At 42.7% G+C, this 19,800-nt stretch overlaps 1 protein-coding gene and 1 long non-coding RNA gene across 4 annotated transcripts in view; both read left to right on the top strand.

Moving 5' to 3' along the window:
- The window catches only part of CAMK1 (calcium/calmodulin dependent protein kinase I), a 40,725-nt gene extending 22,452 nt beyond the window's left edge, over positions 1-18,273 (top strand). Inside the window, exons 3-11 of one of the 3 annotated variants that reach the window (XM_083356069.1) lie at positions 1,949-2,023; positions 3,150-3,288; positions 10,025-10,151; positions 11,660-11,735; positions 12,781-12,893; positions 13,016-13,094; positions 14,779-14,866; positions 15,968-16,064; positions 16,601-18,273. In XM_083356069.1, the coding sequence (XP_083212195.1) occupies positions 1,949-2,023; positions 3,150-3,288; positions 10,025-10,151; positions 11,660-11,735; positions 12,781-12,893; positions 13,016-13,094; positions 14,779-14,866; positions 15,968-16,064; positions 16,601-16,665 (859 nt within the window). In that variant the 3' untranslated portion in view covers positions 16,666-18,273. The remainder of the gene's footprint in view (positions 1-1,948; positions 2,024-3,149; positions 3,289-10,024; positions 10,152-11,659; positions 11,736-12,780; positions 12,894-13,015; positions 13,095-14,778; positions 14,867-15,967; positions 16,065-16,600) is intronic. The other 2 variants (XM_083356068.1, XM_083356067.1) reach the window with 2 other exon arrangements.
- The window catches only part of LOC310636369, a 431,277-nt gene that overhangs the window by 203,794 nt on the left and 207,683 nt on the right, over positions 1-19,800 (top strand). The window lies entirely within an intron of this gene.

Genomic DNA, 19,800 nt, shown 5'->3' with positions numbered 1-19,800 from the left:
ATCCGCGGGATGCAGGCAGCAATGCAAAACCACGCTCCCTCTGGTCCGTGGAAAAACCTCTCTCCACGGAACCGATCCCTAGTGCCCAAAAAGTTGGGGACTGCTGCGGTAGATAATTACATTTAGCAAGGTCAAAATACAGCCACACACCCTTCATTTTCTCTAGGAATGTATCTTCTTAAATCCTCACATCAGGAACCCACAAGCAAAGATTTCTTATATTACAGGTAGTCCTTGACTTAACAACCATTCATTTAGAGACCGTTCAAAATTACAACAGCACTGAAAGAGTGACTTATGACCAATTTTCATATCTACAACTGTTGGATCATTCTCATGGTCACATGATCAAAATTCAGGTAGTTGGCGGCTGGCATGTATTTATGACAAGTTGTACTGTGCTGGAGTAATGTGATCTCCATTGGTAAGCTGATTTCCGACAAGCAAAGTCAATAGGGGAAGCCTGATTCACTTAACAACCACACAATCCACTTAAAGACTGTAGTGATTCATTTAACAACTGTGCCAAAAAGGTCACAAAATGGGGCACAACTCACTTAACTGTCTGGCTTAGCAATGGAAATTTTGTGTTCCACTGTGGCCATAAGTCAGGGACTATCTGTACTAACTTTCCTCATTGTCCAGGCAGGCATCAACAGGAGCAGTCAAGCAGGGTTTGGGAAGAGGGTTCTAGCCTTGATGGATGTTGGGACCATGTTCTTCAGTGGAGAGTCCAAATGGATTAACTGACTGGATTTAGGTCTTCCCAGAACAAGACTGACCGGATGGAGTTGTCTTTAATTCTGTGCACAACTGAGTCTTTGCTTACTTACTAACAGGACTCATTCTTCCCATTTTGGGATTCTCATAAGACATTAGGTAAAGGTAAAGGTTCCCCCGCACATGCGTGCTAGTCGTTTCCAACACTAGGGGCCGGTGCTCATCTCCATTTCAAAGCCGAAGAGCCAGCGCTTGTCCAAGGATGTCTCCGTGGTCATATGGCCGGCATGACTAGACACCAAAGGCGCACGCAACGCTGTTACCTTCCCACCGTAGTGGTCCCTATTTTTCTACTTGCATTTTTACGTGCTTTTGAACTGCTAGGTTGGCAGAAGCTGGGACGAGTAACAGGCGCTCACTCTGTTACGCGGCACTTGGGATTTGACCCGCCAAACTGCTGACCTTCTGATCGACAAGCTCAGCGTCCTAACCCACTGAGCCACCGTGTCCCTTCTAAGACATTAATGTCAATTAATTAACTTGGACAAATATGATGAAAGTAAAAGTTGGATTGCAAAGTAGATTTTTCTCCTCTAGAGTAAAGGGTGGAGATCCCACCACCAGCCTTCTTGTAATTCTATATCCAAGGTTCTTTTACACTGTTTCCTCAAACTCGCCCATCCCTTGAGGTGGGATTCTGCTTCAAACTACCCAACTTTCCGTACATACACCCTCATACTGACTGTGATATCAGCAACTTTTATTCCCAGGTTCGCTTTTTCTTACTTCTGTGCTTTTTCTCTTCTAAGTTCTTCCAAAACTCATTTTTTGGCTGCTGCCAGATTTTATTAACATCCTCCAAACATGGCCTCAGTTGATATTTGACAAAATCCTGGCCATCTCACCTTGTCGTGAAACCTTCCACCCACTGAGAAATAACCCTGCCATAGTTTCATGAGGCAACGTCTCCCAATCTGAAGATTAAAAAAAAATGCATAGCAATGTGAATGCAGAATGGTTTTTGCTACTGTGCAGTATTCAGTAGCGATCGGGACACTCTGTCCCATGAAGAGTAATGTTTGCATTTTACACTGCGAGATGTTTCCGAGCTGATCTATATTTTCCTTTTACAATAATGTCAACATTAAAACTATCAAGGCAAAACGAAATAGATTTCCTTGGAGATCTATCGCACCTCCTAATTAAAACATGTCTCCCCTCTTGGCAGAATCAAGCATCCGAACATAGTGGCCCTGGATGACATCTACGAGAGTGGAGGGCACCTCTACCTCATCATGCAGCTGTAAGTTGAAGGTTTAGGAAAGAGGAGGGAGGGAGCCACGGTTCTCAGGCCCTGTTGGCTAAAAAGGAAAGGAGTGCGGCAGCTCATGTGGTTGGGTGCTGGATTGGAGGTTAGCAAGCCCACGCTTGAGACTTGAGTGCTACTGCGTGGCAGGGTGAGTTCCCGTCATTTGCTCCAGCTCCTTGACAGGCACATGAAAGGAGGCCCCACAGGCATTCCCGGGGCAATGGTGATGTCACTGGCTAATCCTTTCAACCCGGAAGTACTTTAAATGGTGCCTCCAACCTGAACGGGATGGGCGCTAAAAAGGAAAGGGAGAAATACAGGTAGTCCTCAACCTACAACCATTTGTTTAGCGACTGTTAGAATTTACAACAGCACTGAAAAAATTGCCTTACGACCAATCTTCGCGCTTAGAACCGTCGGAGCATTCCCATGCTCAATGTAATCCCTAAAATTTGGGCAGCTGGCATGTATTTACAGCGGTTACGTGAACCATTTGCATCTTTCCCAGCCAGCTTTCAACAAGCAAAGTCTATGAAGGAAGCTGGATTCACATAACAACTGCAGTGATTCACTTATCAACCAGCAAAAAGGTTGTAAAATCAGGCACCTAACAACTACCTCGCTTAGATACAGTTGTGATCATAAGTTGTGGGCTACCTGTAGCATGGTGTGTCCTCGGCTTCCCAACCCCTTTGAGTCTTGTGGTGGACCTAATCCAGTGACGGCGTACCTATGACATGTGTCAAAAATGACATGCCACAACATTTTGAGTGCCATGCCAACATTCACCAATACTTGACAAGAACTATTCTCAAAACTACAACTCGAAAACGGCTTATATTTCATTTCGTATTTCGCTGTTATTATTTGTCATTTTTTATACAACTCATGGCAACACTTTTGATTGGACTGTATATTTTTTAAGATAAATAAATATGTAAAGAATTGTTTCTCCTTTGTTGGGTGAGGTAGCGATATAGCACCAGAGTCAAGTTAGGCGTTTTCTGAATTTTTGATATGCCAAGCCCAAAAGGTTTGCTATCACTGACCTAATCCAGGTTAGAGGCTTGCAAGGATCTGTTTGCATAGATCTTACTTGTATTCTATCTCCCTCTGACAGGGTTTCTGGAGGGGAACTTTTTGACAGGATAGTGGAGAAGGGCTTTTACACAGAGCGAGATGCCAGCAAGCTGATCCGTCAAATCCTTGATGCCGTTAAATACCTGCATGACATGGGCATTGTGCACCGTGACCTCAAGGTGGGTTGTTGATCTTGGCCAGGTGTTTCTGCATATTGTAGCCCTCCTTCCACTAAGAGGTGTCCCCACAAGCTATTTACTGAGGGATAAAGTAAACACAATTCCTGCAATTGTCTGTGGAGATTCTCAGTCATCCAAATCATGGTGGTCCCAAAGGTGCTTTCCCAAAAGGCAACTAGACTTTCTTTGTTTTTACTTGGAGATGCTTTGCTTTTCATCCAAGAAGCTTCTTCCGTTCTGACTGAAGAGTGGAGGATGGAAGGATTTATATTCCTTGCAGTCATCTGGTCATTAGCACTCTTTCTGAGGGTTGTTGAGGCCACTTCGAGGTTTATCTGAGTCCTCGGGGTTGCTTGAATAATACAAATGGGGGTGGAATCTTCTTGGAACAGCTGAAAGGACTGTAGTGGGATACGACACCTCCTATCTCCTGTTTACAACATAATCCTTTCAGCAGTTCCAAAAAAGGTTCCACGCCCATTTGCACTATTCAGGCGACCGTGAGGGCACAGATAAACCTCGAAGTAGCCTCATCAGCTCTTAGAAAGAGTACTAACAACCAGATAACTCCACCATCCGGTCAGAACTGAAGAAGCTTCTTGGATGAGAAGTAACACATCTTCGAAGAAAAAAAAAAGTCCAATTACCTTTTGAAAAAGTGCCTTTGGGAATTCCTGCAATTAGTCACTGTATGTGGGCTTGTTTTTATTTTTAAAAAGCAGGTTTAGATTTTTCTTCCAGTATAAAATAGCCAATGTCCTCCATCCTTCCCCTCCCAATTACAGCTGCAGTATGCGTCTGATGTTAAAATACTCCTATTCTCAAAATTCCATGCCAAATCCAGCCCCACTAAGCAACCATTAATGCAATTGTATTTATTTAAAAATGTATTTGTTGAAAACATCCCTATGTTATTTGTTATTTATGAAAATCTCAAAGATTTAAAAAAAATGTAAAAATGTCATTTGATCTATCTATGAATTGCTCATTTCTGCGGGTTATTGATCATAAATGCTCCACACTAAAGAAAACAGTAAAAAGCTTTTATAAAATGAAAGTACTTTCCTTCTGAAATGGGCAGAAAATCTTCCAGCAGGGGTGTTGGAAATATATAACTGGAGAGTTGACTGTGACCAGCTTAAATAAAAAATGTATAGATATAAATCTTATGACCATTTTTATTTTTCTAAAAGCTGTCTGGTGGGAATTTGAATAAACATTTCTGCAAAGGAAATATCTCTCCCCTTCTCTCTCTCTCTCTCTCTCTCTCTCTCTCTCCCCCTCCCTTTTATCTGATTACTCGATGCAAATCAGTCTCTCTGCCAGGTTCGCCTTGTAATGAAATGGTGATTATTGTGGGTTAATAGCAACTGAGATGAGATTGACGGAGATATGGAGGGACTTGCAGCAGGAAGTCAGATGTGATAAACCTCCCATCTGAGATGGTCACTGTACAAGTTCATCTGTGCAGTTTTGTTTTAGGTTTCAATTTGTTTTAATTTGTTAAGGGTGGGCATGCTAATTCTGGAAAATTCAAGGCCAAAAGGGTTTAAACGAGAATGCTTAGTTCTAAAAAGAGATGTGATAAACCTCCCATCTGAGATGGTCACTGTACAAGTTCATCTGTGCAGTTTTGTTTTAGGTTTCAATTTGTTTTAATTTGTTAAGGGTGGGCATGCTAATTCTGGAAAATTCAAGGCCAAAAGGGTTTAAACGAGAATGCTTAGTTCTAAAAAGAGATGAGAGAGAGAGAGGGGGGGGGGTAATCGATTAGATGCAGTTATCCATAGACATTACATCTGTAGTAAGAGATGAGTAGGAAAGAAGATGATGTGGTAATTTGTCTCTCAAACGTCAGCCTGTGAGAGGGATCTCGGAGTCCTAGTGGACGATTACTTAAATATGAGCCAGGAGTGTGTGGCAGCAGCCAAAAAAGCTAACACAGTCCTTGGTTCCATAAACAGAGGCATAGAGTCAAGATCACATGGAGTATTAGTACTACTTTATAAACCTTAGTAAGGCCACATGTAGAATATTGCATCCAGTTTAGGTCACCACATTGTAAAAAGATGTTGAGACTTTGGAAAATGTGCAGAGAAGAGCAATTAAGATGATTAAGAGCCTGGAGACTAAAAATATGAAGAATGGTTGCAGGAATTGGGTATGACTAGTCTAGAGAAAAGAAGAAACAGGGGTGACATGATAGCAGTGTTCCAGTATTTGAGGGGCTGCCACAAAGAAGAGGGGGTCAAATTATTTTCCAAAACACCAGAAGGCAAGAGAAGAAATAATGGATATAAATTAATCAAGGAGAGAAGCAATCTGGAATTAAGGAGAAACTTCCTAACAGTGAGAGCAATTAACCAATGGAACAGCTTTGCCTTCAGAAGTTGTGGGTGCTTCATCACTGGAGGTTTTTAAGAAGAGACTGGACATCCATTTGTCTGAAATTGTATAGGGTCTCCTGCTTGACCAGTGGGTTGGACTAGGAGACCTCCAAGGTCCCTTCCAGCTCTATGCTATATGTATGTAAAGGAGATGTAGAGTCTCATAAATAAGAAGGAAGAAGCCATAGGATACACAAAGAAGAATGCTTACACTTACAACATCCTGTCTCTCTCTTGACCTAGCACAGGGAAAGAGAAAGAAGAAGAAAAGTTGTAATTATTAAAAATCAGATAATTGTACATTGATCAGATAAATATATTATTACAGCTCTTGGGAGTTGCAGGCCAGCCCTTTTCTTTGTATGTGCAGAAATGACAAAAGGTGACAGTGGTTTCATAGCAACAGTGCCAAACAGTGGCTAGAAATGCAAATGTTGCAAATTGCTATATATTTGCCTTAAAAACCCAATATAGTTAAACTCAGGGCTTTTTTTTGTCATAGAACGGAGTTCCGGCACCTTTTTTGGATGGAACCTTGTAGGGTAGGCAAGGCGGGTTGTATGACATGTGTGAATTCCGGCACCTTTTTGTTTTACAAAAAAAACACTGGTACAAGTAGTGAATGTCAGACGTTGGCCTCTATGCAGAGCAAGCCTCACCTGCCACTCATTAGAATGTGATGGTGCCAGTAATTGATTGCTACTCTCGGTGTCTGAAGATTGATTGCCAAGCCAGGATTAGAAATGACACCAGATTTGTGTAGAAGGCTCTCACCGGGCAGATATGTAGACATATTTATTTCATTTTAGAAACATAGCTGTATAAGCTCAGCTTCTTCTAATCTTTGTTTCAGAAGAGATACCACGCAAACTGGACTTTTCCAGACTGAGGAAATGTCCTGCCTGACTTTCTTTGTTGCTATAGATAGAACATTTAACTATCAGAATGATTGAAGCATAAACTACTATTATTTGCTCCACTTGAAAAAAAAATAGTTTTTTTCTTCTTCATACTAACAAGTCGGATGGGATGGGGTGGTGTAGGGTGGAGGAGACTTCGTTGGCCAGGATGAACAGGCAGACCCTCTTAGCCTACTCCTCTTTGAATCTTTGTTTGCATGAGAGAGGGAGGGAGAGGGAGAGGGAAAGAAAGAATGAATAACCTGAAACGACAACTATGTTAGCTATTTGGACCTTGCAATCTGATTCTCGTTAAATATCTCTCCTGCCAATGGTGGTTCAGGATGATGTACATAAAACAACCCCAAACAAATATAAAAAATGATTACAAGACCAAGAAAACCAGTATTATTCACTTGAGAAGGGCATTAAAACTGAAATGCAACATAAACCAGGGATGGGCCCTTCTGAGGTGTTTGCCACTCTCCCATTCCTTCTGTGGACATAGCTGCTGCTTATTTGACATGGCCTAGTCCAGGGGTAGGCAACCTTGGCTCTTTTATGACTCGTGGACTTCAACTCCCAGAATTCCTGAGCCAGCCATGCTGAGGGAAAAGGGAGAGGTTTCCAAGCTGAGCCATGCTGGCTCAGGAATTCTGGGAGTTGAAGTCCACGAGTCATAAAAGAGCCAAGGTTGCCTACCCCTGTTCTAGTCTGTGGCTTTTCCTCCAGTTTCCCAGATTCATTCCCACACACCGCCGCAGGTAATCCTTGACTTACAACCATTTTATTTAGTGGCCATTCAAAGTTACAACGGCACTGGAAAAAGTGACTTATGACCATTTTTCACATTTACGACCCTTGCAGCTTCCCCGTGGTCATGTGATCAAAATTCGAATGCTTGGCAACTGGCTCATATTTTATGACGGTTGCAGTGTCCCTCGGTGACGTGATCACCTTATGTGGCCTTCCGTCAGTGGGGAAGTCAGATTCACTTAACAACCCGGGTTACTAACTTAACAACTGCAGTGATTCGCTTAGCAACGGCGGCAAGAAAAGTCTTAATATGGGGCAAAACTCATTTAACAACTGTCTCGCTTAGCAACAGAATTTTTGGAGTTAGTTGTGGTTGTAAGTCGAGGACTACCTGTACAGTGAACCACGTTTTCCCTATGTTGTAAATGGACCTCTCGCATCACCCCTTTCCTTTGTAGCAGCTTAGATCAGGGATCTTCAGACTTGGCAATTTTAAGACTTATGGACTTCAACTCCCAGAATTCCTCAGCCAGCCCTTTACCCAGGAAAGTACTGTATGTCTACCAAGATGTCTATTCTAAGTGAAAATAGCCTGTGCTGGTCCTCTGATTACAGAGATGTCTCTACCATTAAGGCAAAATGAAAGAGACACTCTCAGTGATAGACCAGGGCAGGTAGCAAACTGGGGACTCATAGAACATATAGAATCATATGGCTGGAAGGGACATCAGAGGTCTTCTAATCCAACCCCCTGCTCAAGGCAGGAGACTTTATACCATTCCAGTTAAATGGCTGTCCAGAAGGCAGAGAAGCGAGAGGGAGAAGAAAAGAAGTGTGGATCATAAAACAACAATAACAACTAAAAAGCAGATGGGAATGCAGACATGAGCTAAGAATTTCTGGTGTTTCGTTCCCACCTGCTGCCTTTCCAGTCTGCCACTTGGAACAGCAGTTTCAATGTGTGTGGAGCATGTAGCTTGCTTGAACAGCATTGCTGCTTTCTATGGGGTAACAGCGGAATGGAATGGAATGGAATGGAATGGAATGGAATGGAATGGAATGGAACAGGAGAATAGAATGGAATGGAAGAATAGAATAGGAATAGGAATAGAATAGGAATGGAATGGAATGGAATAGAATAGAATAGAATAGAATAGAATAGAATAGAATAGAATAGAATAGAATAGAATAGAATAGAATAGAATTAGAATAGAATAGAATAGAATAGAATAGAATAGAATAGAATAGAATAGAATAGAATAGAATAGAATAGAATAGAATAGAATAGAATAGAATAGAATAGGAATGGAAGAATAGAATAGGAATAGGAATAGGAATAGGAATAGAATAGGAATGGAATGGAATGGAATGGAACAGAAGAATAGAATGGCATGGAATGGAAGAATGGAATGGAATAGAACAGAATAGGAATGGAATGGAACAGAATGGAATGGAATGGAAAAATAGAATAGGAATAGAATAGAAATGGAATGGAATGGAATGGAACAGAAGAATAGAATGGAATGGAAGAATGGAATGGAATAGAATAGAATAGGAATGGAATGGAATGGAATGGAAGAATAGAATGGAATGGAATGGAATGGAATGGAATGGAATGGAACAGAAGAATGGAATGGAATGGAACAGAAGAATGGAATGGAATGGAACAGAAGAATAGAATAGAATAGAATAGAATAGAATAGAATAGAATAGAATAGAATAGAATAGAATAGAATAGAATAGAATAGAATAATTCTTTATTGGCCAAGTGTGATTGGACGTATGAGGAATTTGTCTCCGGTGCATAAGCTAAGGTAAATATCTTTAGGCATAACACAGAGTGCTGAGGGAGTTAGATGTTTAGCAGAGTGATGGCGTAGGGGGCGAAAACTATCTTTGTGTCTAGTTGTTTTGGCATGCAATGCTCTATAGCGGTGTCTTGAGGGACAAGTTGAAACAGCTTATGTCCAAAATGTGAGGGGGTGTGTAGATATTTGCTCAGCTCCCACCTGCTGCCTTCCCAGTCTGCCACTTGGAACATCTGTTTCAGTGTGTGTGAAGCGTGAAGCTTGCTGGAACAACATTGTTGCTGTCTACAGGGTAACCAAATGAAGATTTAATGGTAACTCTATTGCTGCTGCTGCTCATGCATGAATGCATAAGAAGTGCTGGGGGGGGGGCGTGTCTCCTCCTGCCTGAGGCCGGGACTCATTTGTTAGTGGTACTGACACCATTGTTGGTATTAGAAGCTTTTAGTTGTATATGTAGGGTGTGTTTGTTTACACTTGTGTTTCTGGGGACCATCCCTTTGATAAATTCTGCCCTTATCTCTTTTCCTCTTGGCACTGTTCAGAGGAATGGAATCCCAACCTGTTTCCTTTCTTTGAACTCCATCCTTAGTTCCTTTCAAAAACGATGCTTATCTTTTAAAGCCAGCTTTAGGAAAAAAATTTAAAATTGATTTTAATTTTATTTCAGGAACTTATTTTCCATAGTCTGTTTTGTTCAGGTTTATTTCTGTTCTTGTATTTTATAAGGTGGGGTATTTTTAATTTTTTAAACATTTGAAGTATTTACTAGTCTACAATGGTCTGTTTGTACGGATTTACTCTGAACGTACTATATTCTGCAGTTTGATAAAGCTGTTAAATTCTCCCAATTCTGCCTTCTTGCTTTTTTCCAATTTCCCATCAGCCTGAGAACCTGTTGTATTACAGCCTGGATGAGGAATCGAAGATCATGATTAGTGACTTTGGACTGTCGAAGATCGAAGGCTCCGGCAGTGTCATGTCCACAGCCTGTGGGACTCCTGGCTATGTGGGTGAGCAGCAAGGGTCCCGCTCCTCATAAAATAATACAAATATTTGGGGAGGGGTGAGAGCAAAAAGCCAAAGTAATAAACAATCTTACCAATCTTAAGAGGTAACAATTTCCTTGAGTTCAGCTTCTTGTGATTATGTAGGACTATCCATCAAGGCCGAGTTTTTTGTGTAAACAGGGATTCTTTTTCTGGATTCTATTTCATTCTCCGTCTAGGGCCTCTCGGCACTTCCATCCTTATAATTAGAATCTTTCTCTTTTGCTCCTTCCTTTTAAAGAGACTTTTAATGTTGTTTGCTGCTCCTAAATTGCCCCTTTTGGGGGTCATTTCCCACCAGGCTCAAGGTTGACTCAGCCTTCCATCCTTCCGAGGTAGGTAAAATGAGGACCCAGATTGTTGGGGGCAATTAAGCTGACTTTGTAATAATGCCGCTTGGGGTGTGTGTGAAAGCCCTAATAAGCAGGCATATACATAGAATGAAGGCTACTGCTAAGCTTGTAAGCCTCCCTGAGTCTTCGGAGAAGGGCGGGATATAAATGGAAAAAAATAAATAAATAAATAAAATAAAAATTTCTATTCCAAATTGGAAGGATTTTGTTGAGTTTTTTTCTCTCTCTAGAATCCAAGTAAATTAAAGCATTCAATCTTTGATGAAAGGTTTTCCTCAGGAAGAGTAATTGATAAACAAAGGACTACTTCAGGATTTCCATAGCCATGCCACTGAGTGGGAGGAAAGAGGCAGGAAGGAAGCTACCAAGGAGAAATTTCTGCCGTAAACAGAATTTATTTTGAGTAACCCTATGACAGGAGTTGATTCTTTAGGACAGGAATTGCCAAATAATATGGTATTTGTTCTGTTGTGCTGTGTTAAACTTCTAAAGCTTTAAATGTCATTTGACTGGAAATTTCACTTCAACATACCTTAACCAGGTACTTGTAAGTATGTTGGACCTGAGATGGGATCAGATCTGGAAGCATGACACCTTCAAATGATCTTCATATTTTGTGAAGGAAAAAAGACTGAACAAATATCCTGGGTCAGAACTGAGAATTATCCTGGAGGACGATGGAAAGTTGAAACAAGTTTTAATAGTTAGCTTGATTAATGAGATAGCAACTCTCAGAACTGGGTCAAAGCATCTATGGCAGGGCTCTTCAAACTTGGCCCTTTTATGACTTGTGGACTTCCAACCCCCATAATTCCTCAGCCAGGCACGCTGGCTGAGGAATTCTGGGAGTTGAAGTCCACAAGTCATAAAAAGGCCAAGTTTGAAGACCCCTGATCTATGGCTTTCTAGATGCTGTTGGACTATCATTGCTAAATAGTGAGTTTGTTGATTACGGTAGGTCTATTGGAATCCAGTATCTGAAGGCCTTTTATCACCTCTGAAGGTACTCCCCAGTGTAAGACGTGTATTAACCAATAAGTATTAGTGGACATAGCAACACATTTCAGTCTCTAATAGTTGCATTTTTTTCTTCCATGTTGCTTCCCCTATGTGGCACAGCTCCTGAAGTCTTGGCACAGAAGCCTTACAGCAAGGCTGTGGACTGCTGGTCTATTGGAGTCATTGCCTACATCTTGTATGTATTGAGTGGAATTGGGGGGAGGGTAAACAGGAAGATAGGGAGGACTGATAATACTTCCTGTTGCTTCTAAATACATTTCTTTCTAGTTGTATTTAATAATTTACAAACATGATCCTGCCCTTTTGCCTTCCATTGGCATTTGCATAGATGCTTCAGTGGTCTGTTGTTATTCTTTTGCATATGGTGTTTAATTTTGTACGATTCCCCGTTTGCAGTTTGGAGGACAGGAAATTCCACTCCCTTTGGTCACGATGTGATTCTCACTTCTTGCTTCCACTCCTTCAGTCTAGGGAATAATTGCATTGCTTTCTATGTTTTGCCATAGAGATGATAACCTCTCTCTGGGGTTGTGTTTAGCAATTTCCGAATGGGATGAAATAATTTGGAATTACTGCGGTTACATAGGTAGTCCTCAACGCATAATCACAAGTGTGAGCAGAATTTCTGCTGCTACGTAAGGCGGGAGTAAGTGATAGGGGCCTACTTTTATGACTTTTGCCACAAGTGGGTTAAGAAAATCTTTGCCGTTGTTGTGAGTCACGTGGTTGTTAAGCAAATCTGGCTTCTTCCATTGGCTTGTTGTTATCCCGGGATGTGGCAACCGTCATTAAGTACATGCTGGTTGCCAAGCGTCCAAATTTTGATCACATGACCATTGCGAAGCTATGATGGTCGTTAAATGCAAGGACTGGCGGTGTCTCACTTTTTTCAATGGCACTCGTAACTTTGAACGGTCACTAAATGAATCATTGTAAGTTGAGGACTACCTCTACTTGGTATTTACTATCTCTACAGGAAAGCTTAACAGCTCAGTATTCTATCTAGCATTGTTCCTATTCTTCCTCTTCTCTTTTCTGGGCCCAGGTATACTCAGTTCTCTCTCTCTCTCTCTCTCTCTCTCTCTGCCTGCTCACATGTATCTATTTCTCTTCCTCACTGTTTCACCTGTTCCCCAATCTATATTCCCCTTCCCTGCAATATGGGCCTCTAGATTTTGTAGTCACGCATGCCCTATTTCCCCCCCCCTCTTTTACCTCAGACTGTGTGGGTATCCCCCATTTTACGATGAGAACGATACCAAGCTGTTTGAGCAGATCTTGAAGGCTGAATATGAATTTGATTCTCCCTACTGGGATGACATATCGGACTCAGGTGAGGAAGAGATAGCTTAAGTTTCTCGGGATGCCCAAATCAGAAGTCGAGCAGGATTCCATAGGAGCTATAGTGTCAAGAGTTTGCTTCTCATTCACCTTCTTCTTCTTTTTTGCTTCCAGCCAAAGATTTCATCCAGCATTTAATGGAGAGAGACCCCAAGAAGCGATTCACTTGTGAGCAAGCCCTACAACACCCATGGTAAGATTTACCGTTGGTGTTTGAACTTTTGAGTAGGGCTGGTGGGCCTTTGATGTTTTTCTGTGCCTTTTCTCATATTCAGTAGTTCCACTGACCTCATCCGTGGCCTGCCAGCCAGCTCAACATTGTTGCTTCCGACGTTTTGTTTATCACCATCAAATTTCAAATAAAACGTGCTGCTTAAAAAAAAGCATTCATGCATCTTTAATATGTGTTATTACAAATTGCTGGTCACAAATAGCGATTCCGTGAGCCTGGTATGCAGCAACCATCCTCAATACGTATCAGCTGCCAAGTACCCAACATTTGATCACATAACCATGGGGATGCTGTGACAGTACACAAGTGTGAGGACCAGTCATTTTTTCCCCGGTACCATTATAACTTTGATTGCTAAATGAATGGTTTTAAGTCCAGGACCAAGTGTAGGAATGATTATATGGCTATTTTGTCCAAAGCCAACTTACAATATGATCGGGCATACCCATCTAAGCAGGGTTCACATTATCACCTGGCAGGAAATGAACACATACAGAAGGAATTAAAAGTGAACTTGTTAATTTGATTTAAAGAAAAACAATGCACTTGTTTTTAAGAACATTTTTAAGACATTGAAAGCTTTTAAAGAACTTTTTAAAAGTTTAAAAACTTTTTAAAAGAACTTAAAAAAACTTAAGAGAGTGGACAGCCACTTGTCTCAAATCTTATAGGGTCTCCTGATTGAGCAAGGGGTTGGACTAGAAGACCTCCAAGGTCCCTTCCAGCTCTATTCTTTTTGATTGACTTATTTCTTCTCCCTATGATGGCCTTTCCTTGTTATCAGCACAAAGTCTTCCGTAGCAGCGTTCTCAATTTCATTTGGAAACTGGAAATGAAACTTTCATATTAATTTTGCAGGCTCTTATTTTGTTTGCAGAAGTTCTGTCTTTGTTGCGTAATTTGATGTATTTGTTGTGATTCAGGGTCAGCCTGTGGGTTTGGCAGTTGGGTCGGATGACTCAGAGGAGGAGGGGGGTGTTGAAGACCTTGCTGAGGGGGTTGAAGATCTTGCTGATGAGAGCCCTCAGCCAGGCCCCTCCCACTTGGTCACCACGGAGACCCAGCTGTGTGAGCCTGACAGCATGGATGAAGATGACCCACAGCTGGCCCTGTTCAAGGACGCCTGACACAGGAGGCAGTCAATTAGGAGTAAACAGAGGAAGGCAATGGGGCTCCTCGGAAGGAGGCAGAGAGAAGCCACGCCCTGAACTCTATATAAGGGGAATGTGTGGGAGGGCTGGTTTGCTGAAGGCAACCACTTGGATAGTTCCTGTTTCTTAAAGCTCCTGTTTCTTGGTTTGTCTTGTTCCGTTTGTTTTTGTAGCAATAAATTTGGCAGGCGTAATTCCAGCCTCTTGCCTTCTTGTAAAAGGGGTTGTCCCTGCCTTTTCTGCAGGGCCGGTAGCAGGCTGGTACAGAACAGTATTGTGAGGGCCTTGTATTTCAAACATGTAGTCTGAAGTAAAGCTCTGTAAAAAAATAAACGCTAAAATGACCCCAGGATAAACAACCTAATGAATTTCTTTGCGGAGTTGATCTATCAGTTGGGTAACACCACTGGTTCCTCTTTCATAGCTGGCCCCTCTTACCTTTTTATGGAACTGGGGTGTCTGTCAATAGGAACGAATGCTTTCTGTCTTCTCAGGATTGCTGGAGACACCGCACTAGATAAGAACATCCATCAGTCGGTCAGTGAGCAGATCAAAAAGAATTTCGCCAAAAGCAAATGGAAGGTGAGGATGTCCAAAAGGTGCTTGTTTTTTATTTTATTTATTTATTAATTTTATTTGTATACCGCCCTTCTCCCGAAGGACTCAGGGCGTTGAACAGGGCAGTACATGTTTTATTTTATTTATTTATTTTTATTATATTTATATACCGCCCTTCTCCCGAAGGACTCAGGGCGGTGAACAGGGCAGTACATGTTTTATTTTATTTATTTATTTTTATTATATTTATATACCGCCCTTCTCCCGAAGGACTCAGGGCGGTGAACAGGGCACATATAAATAGAGAATACAAAAATTAAAAAGGATTAAATAATAGCCCAGATAAAGACAATAACAATATAAAAAAACCCCATTAAAAAACCCCATGTTAAAAGACAAAATACAAAAATTAAAAAAGATTAAACAAAATGCCCACAACTCTTACAATAAGTTAAAACACGTTAAAAAAGTAGGTTAAAACACATTAATAAAACCCAACCCCATCCCATCAAGCCAGGCCAGCTTGTTCGAAGAGGTAAGTTTTGAGATTGCGCCGGAAGGAGCGGAGGTCAGGCGCCATCCGGAGCTCGACCGGAAGATGGTTCCATAAATCCGGCGCGCCCACAGAGTACGCCCTCCCCCTGGGGGCTGCCAGTCGGCATTCTTTGACCGGTGGCACCCTGAGGAGGCCCTCTCTGTTAACTATTCCAGTGCTTGTTTTGCTTGATTGATTCGTGTACTCCTTTTCCTGAAGCACATCAAGTGGAGGGAAGGCCGATGAGCCATACGCTTGTAAGCCGCCCTGAGTCTTCGGAGAAGGGCGGGATATAAATGGAATTAAAATAAAAAAATAAATAAAAATGTGCCTGTTCCTGTCTTCCCCATCAGTTCAATAAACGTAAAAGATATTGGTTTTTAATGTTTTAATGCTGGAAGCTGCCCAAAGTCCCTTTGCAACAAGACGGGTGGCAAATAAGTTCAATAAATAAAATTCAATCACTCACGTCGGTAGGTTCTTGACAGCGTGGGGAGGGAAGCAGGTTTTGCTCGCTTGCCAAAAAGTCTGCAGCAGTGACATTTGTTTCGCTTTTCGTTTTCCCTCCCTTTCTCCCTCCTCCCGTTCAGCAAGCCTTCAACGCAACAGCTGTGGTGAGGCATATGAGGAAGCTACAACTGGGCACCAGTCAGGAGGGGCCTGGCCAAGCCTTGCAGGAGAGCAACGGTGAGAGGTTACGAGTGTCTCTGTGTGGCCTTTCTCCTCAAAGCCCTTCCTTCTGTTTGTGAGCACTGATGTCAGTCGGCCAGCCGTGACAGCAGTGCCTTATTTGATCTTTGCTTTTGAGCCTAATTGTTCTGCTGCCGAAACGTACAGTGGAGATAAAGCTGGCCGTGCTGGGGACCAGACCCACGACTCCTATAGTGGGGGACAACTGGGCCAGCAGCTGGAAGAAGAACCAGGTCTTCAGGACCTTCTTACCTTTCTAAGCCATCTCATTCTGAAGATCGGCTCAAGCCAACAGGAGCTTTGTTGTATGTCTGTGGGCTATTGAGTTCATGTGATGTTGTCCTTAAAGAATGTCTCCTTAAGTCACATTCCGAGAATAAAGTCTTACAAACCATGGAGTGAATCTGGTCACTGAGCACGGGAAGTACAGACTGGGCAGCTTCCCTCTCCTGAACTACAGGAAGCCCTGGAATCACCTGATTTCTAGTTAATCTGTTCTTGATTGTCCTTTTCTCCCCCTTTGTCTTCTTCAGGCTCGGCTACTAATAGCAGTGAGGAATCCTTGGGGAATGGCTCTCCCTGCCAAACTCAGGACTGAACATTCACCAAAGGACAGAGGACTAGATGGCAGAGCCAGCAGCAATCATAACTGAGTGGGCAGCCCCAAGCCCTGTTGCAAGAGCTAGGGAAGGGTCCGGGACCACCATCACATCTTCCCAGCAAAGTACAGCCGAGTCCCACTGTAGGGGAATGGAACCTGACCCCTATTAATTGGCGTCCTCCAGAATCTGGAAGTGGAGGCTAGCATTTTCTAAGCCATACCCTTCCCTGGAGATGCTTTATCCTCTTCTGTTTCATTCCCCACCCCAATCCCCCTGTTGGTCACACCAACAAGACCCTCTACTGTCCCCTATGCTCATTCTTCATCTGAAGACAGCAATGATGCCACCCTCTTTGGCCCATCACCTGAGTGGCTTAAGTCTGGGAAAGAGATATTCAAGACCCCTATTAATTGGCGTCCTCCAGAATCTGGAAGTGGAGGCTAGCATTTTCTAAGCCATACCCTTCCCTGGAGATGCTTTATCCTCTTCTGTTCCATTCCCCACCCCAATCCCCCTGTTGGTCACACCAACAAGACCCTCTACTGTCCCCTATGCTCATTCTTCATCTGAAGACAGCAATGATGCCACCCTCTTTGGCCCATCACCTGAGTGGCTTAAGTCTGGGAAAGAGATATTCAAGACCCCTCTAGCTTTCTGCAGCAGCCGCTCAAGTGGGAGTTTGATCTCCAACTGTGCACACCATCACATCGCTTGAGGAAACCAAGGAGGCCAATCCCTGCTTCTCCCACATGGTCCAACCAAGCCATCCCCAGGAACGAGGACATACACACAACGTAGCTGGCGCTTGGCTCAGTTGCGTGCAGTGTTGGAGAATAAAGATGGTTTGTTTGCAGAGAGAGGTTTGCAGTAGCCTGTAGCTTTCCACCTATGTGATCTACTGACGTTTCTAAAGGCAAGGAAACTGCTTTTCTACAGTCAAATATAGGAGCTAGAGCAGCTTTCCTATTGGCCTGTGGAGGCGAGAGGCCATGGCTATCTTGAACAGGGTCTGTGGAGACTCAATCATCCAGGTCATGGTTGTCCCAAAGGCATTTTTCCAAAAGGCAGCTAGACTTTCTTGCAAACTTTTCGCTTCTCATCCAAGAAGCTTCTTCAGGTTCGGAGAAGCGAAAGGTTTTCAAGGAAAAAAAAACAAGAAAGGGCCAGTTGCCTTTTGGAAAAGCAGCTTTGAGACATCCTGAGCGATGGTTTATGGCAGGGATAGGCAACCACGGCTCTTTTATGACTCATGGACTTCCAACTCCCAGAATTCCTGAGTCAGCTATGCCATAAAAGAGCCGAGGTTGCCTACCCCTGGTTTATGGGATTTGATTTCTGAGCACACACTAGAGCAGACTGAGCAATACTGAAGGGTCACTGCTTTTTTTGTGGGTGGGGGGGGCAGCTGTGCCTCTCCCAATGTCATTTTGCTAACTCTGGAGAAAGACTGGTGATGTTTTAAGAGTGGTCGTTTTGCTGTCCTCTTACAGTTACCCAAACGAGGGGGGGGGGGAAATGTAACCGTTTTGCAGGCGATCACAATACCAAGTTGGGGGTGGGGGGAAGCCAGCTGGGATCAGATCTTTTCAATACTCCCTTGCAGTTGTAAAATTATCTTTAATATTGTGCAGCTAGGAGGAGAGGGAGGGTGGGATTTAAAGTAAGAATAAACTCGTAAATTCACGTATGTCTCTTTGACTTCTCTCTTAAAGTTGCGTGAAAGAGGAGAGGGTTGGTGGGAGAATGAATCTGGCACTTCTTAGAAGTAGTGGAGAAAGTAGTGGAGAAACTTTCTAGTGAAGAGTCCACTCTTAAAATGTTTTATCTGTCTTCATCCATGGTAGCCCTGGGGCCATTTATCTGATAGAATTAGGGATTTCCCCCCGTAGTTCAATCTCTCCCCTGCCTGATTTGAAAGCTTATAGCTCTTCATTTTGTCTCGTTGATCTTTTCTCCCCCCCCCCCCCGCTTAGTTCAAGAGGAACTTCATAACTCACAAGTTTCTATGCTTTTGCTTTTTTCACGTATTAAAAAGGAAGCACCCAAGTCTAGCCTCCCTCTGGGTTTGTCAAAGACCGGCCTCAAAAGAGGAAACCGCCATTGAGGGCTGTGGCCTGAGATGAATCCAGTTGAGTTGTAGGCGCACTTTTAGGAACTAATGTGGACAGGCAAACCATGCTAGAAGAGGCCTAAGGGACAATACCAGGATTGTTTTATTACGATTAATACAGCACTTAGAAATAACTTAGAAGCACTTTATAAAAGGATAAAAATAAGGAGATCTTTGCCCCATACTACTAGAAATGGTCAAAGACAAAAGGAAGAAACAGACCCGGGCAAGAGGGAAATATATAAGAGTTTTCTAAAACAGTACACAGTAAAAACAGGCTACAGTCAGACCAGGCCGCACCCTTTAAAAGTCTCTGTTCTGACAGTGAGGTGCAAGGCCCTGTTGCCCGAAATCAGGAAAAAATGCTCAGTTAGGCTGCAGCATGCTTATTATTTGGGTTTAGGAGTCTAATTTACCACTTCTTTATAAAAGCAGAGAAAATTAATAAAAGAGAGAAAAGGTAGATATTACAGGGGATTGAATATTAGGTTTAGCGTTCTAAATACACGAGGCAGCAAAAGAAAATTGGAGCTGTTGTGTCACATACACATAAGCAAACATAACAAGAAAAAGGCGGAGGCCCTGTCTTTCACGAATAAGGTGCTGGCTCAGCATCTGGGTGAGCATCAAAACACCCCACCAGAAACGAACCCAAAGTACCTTTTAAAACACATTCCTATTAATGCTGGATTTTGGTACCACAATACCGTAGCCATTTTAGTAAACCACCTGGAAATCAGCCCTATCTCTAATGACCAGTTCCTCTTTTAGATTTAGAACAAAGGTCTCCAAACTTGGCAACTTTAAGAGTTGTGGACTTCAATTCCCAGAATTCCTCAGCCAGCCACGCTTTAGAACAGGGGTCTTCAGACTTGGCCCTTTTATGACTTGTGGACTTCAACTCCCAGAATTCCTCAGCCAGGCACGCTTTAGAACAGAGGTCTTCAGACTTGGCCCTTTTATGACTTGTGGACTTCAACTCCCAGAATTCCTCAGCCAGCCACGCTTTAGAACAGGGGTC

Source organism: Vipera ursinii (assembly GCF_947247035.1).
Source record: "Vipera ursinii genome assembly, chromosome: 2".
Lineage (NCBI taxonomy): Eukaryota > Metazoa > Chordata > Lepidosauria > Squamata > Viperidae > Vipera > Vipera ursinii.
The sequence above is the reverse complement of the archived record's forward strand: the minus strand, read 5'-3'. Positions and strand labels throughout refer to the sequence as shown.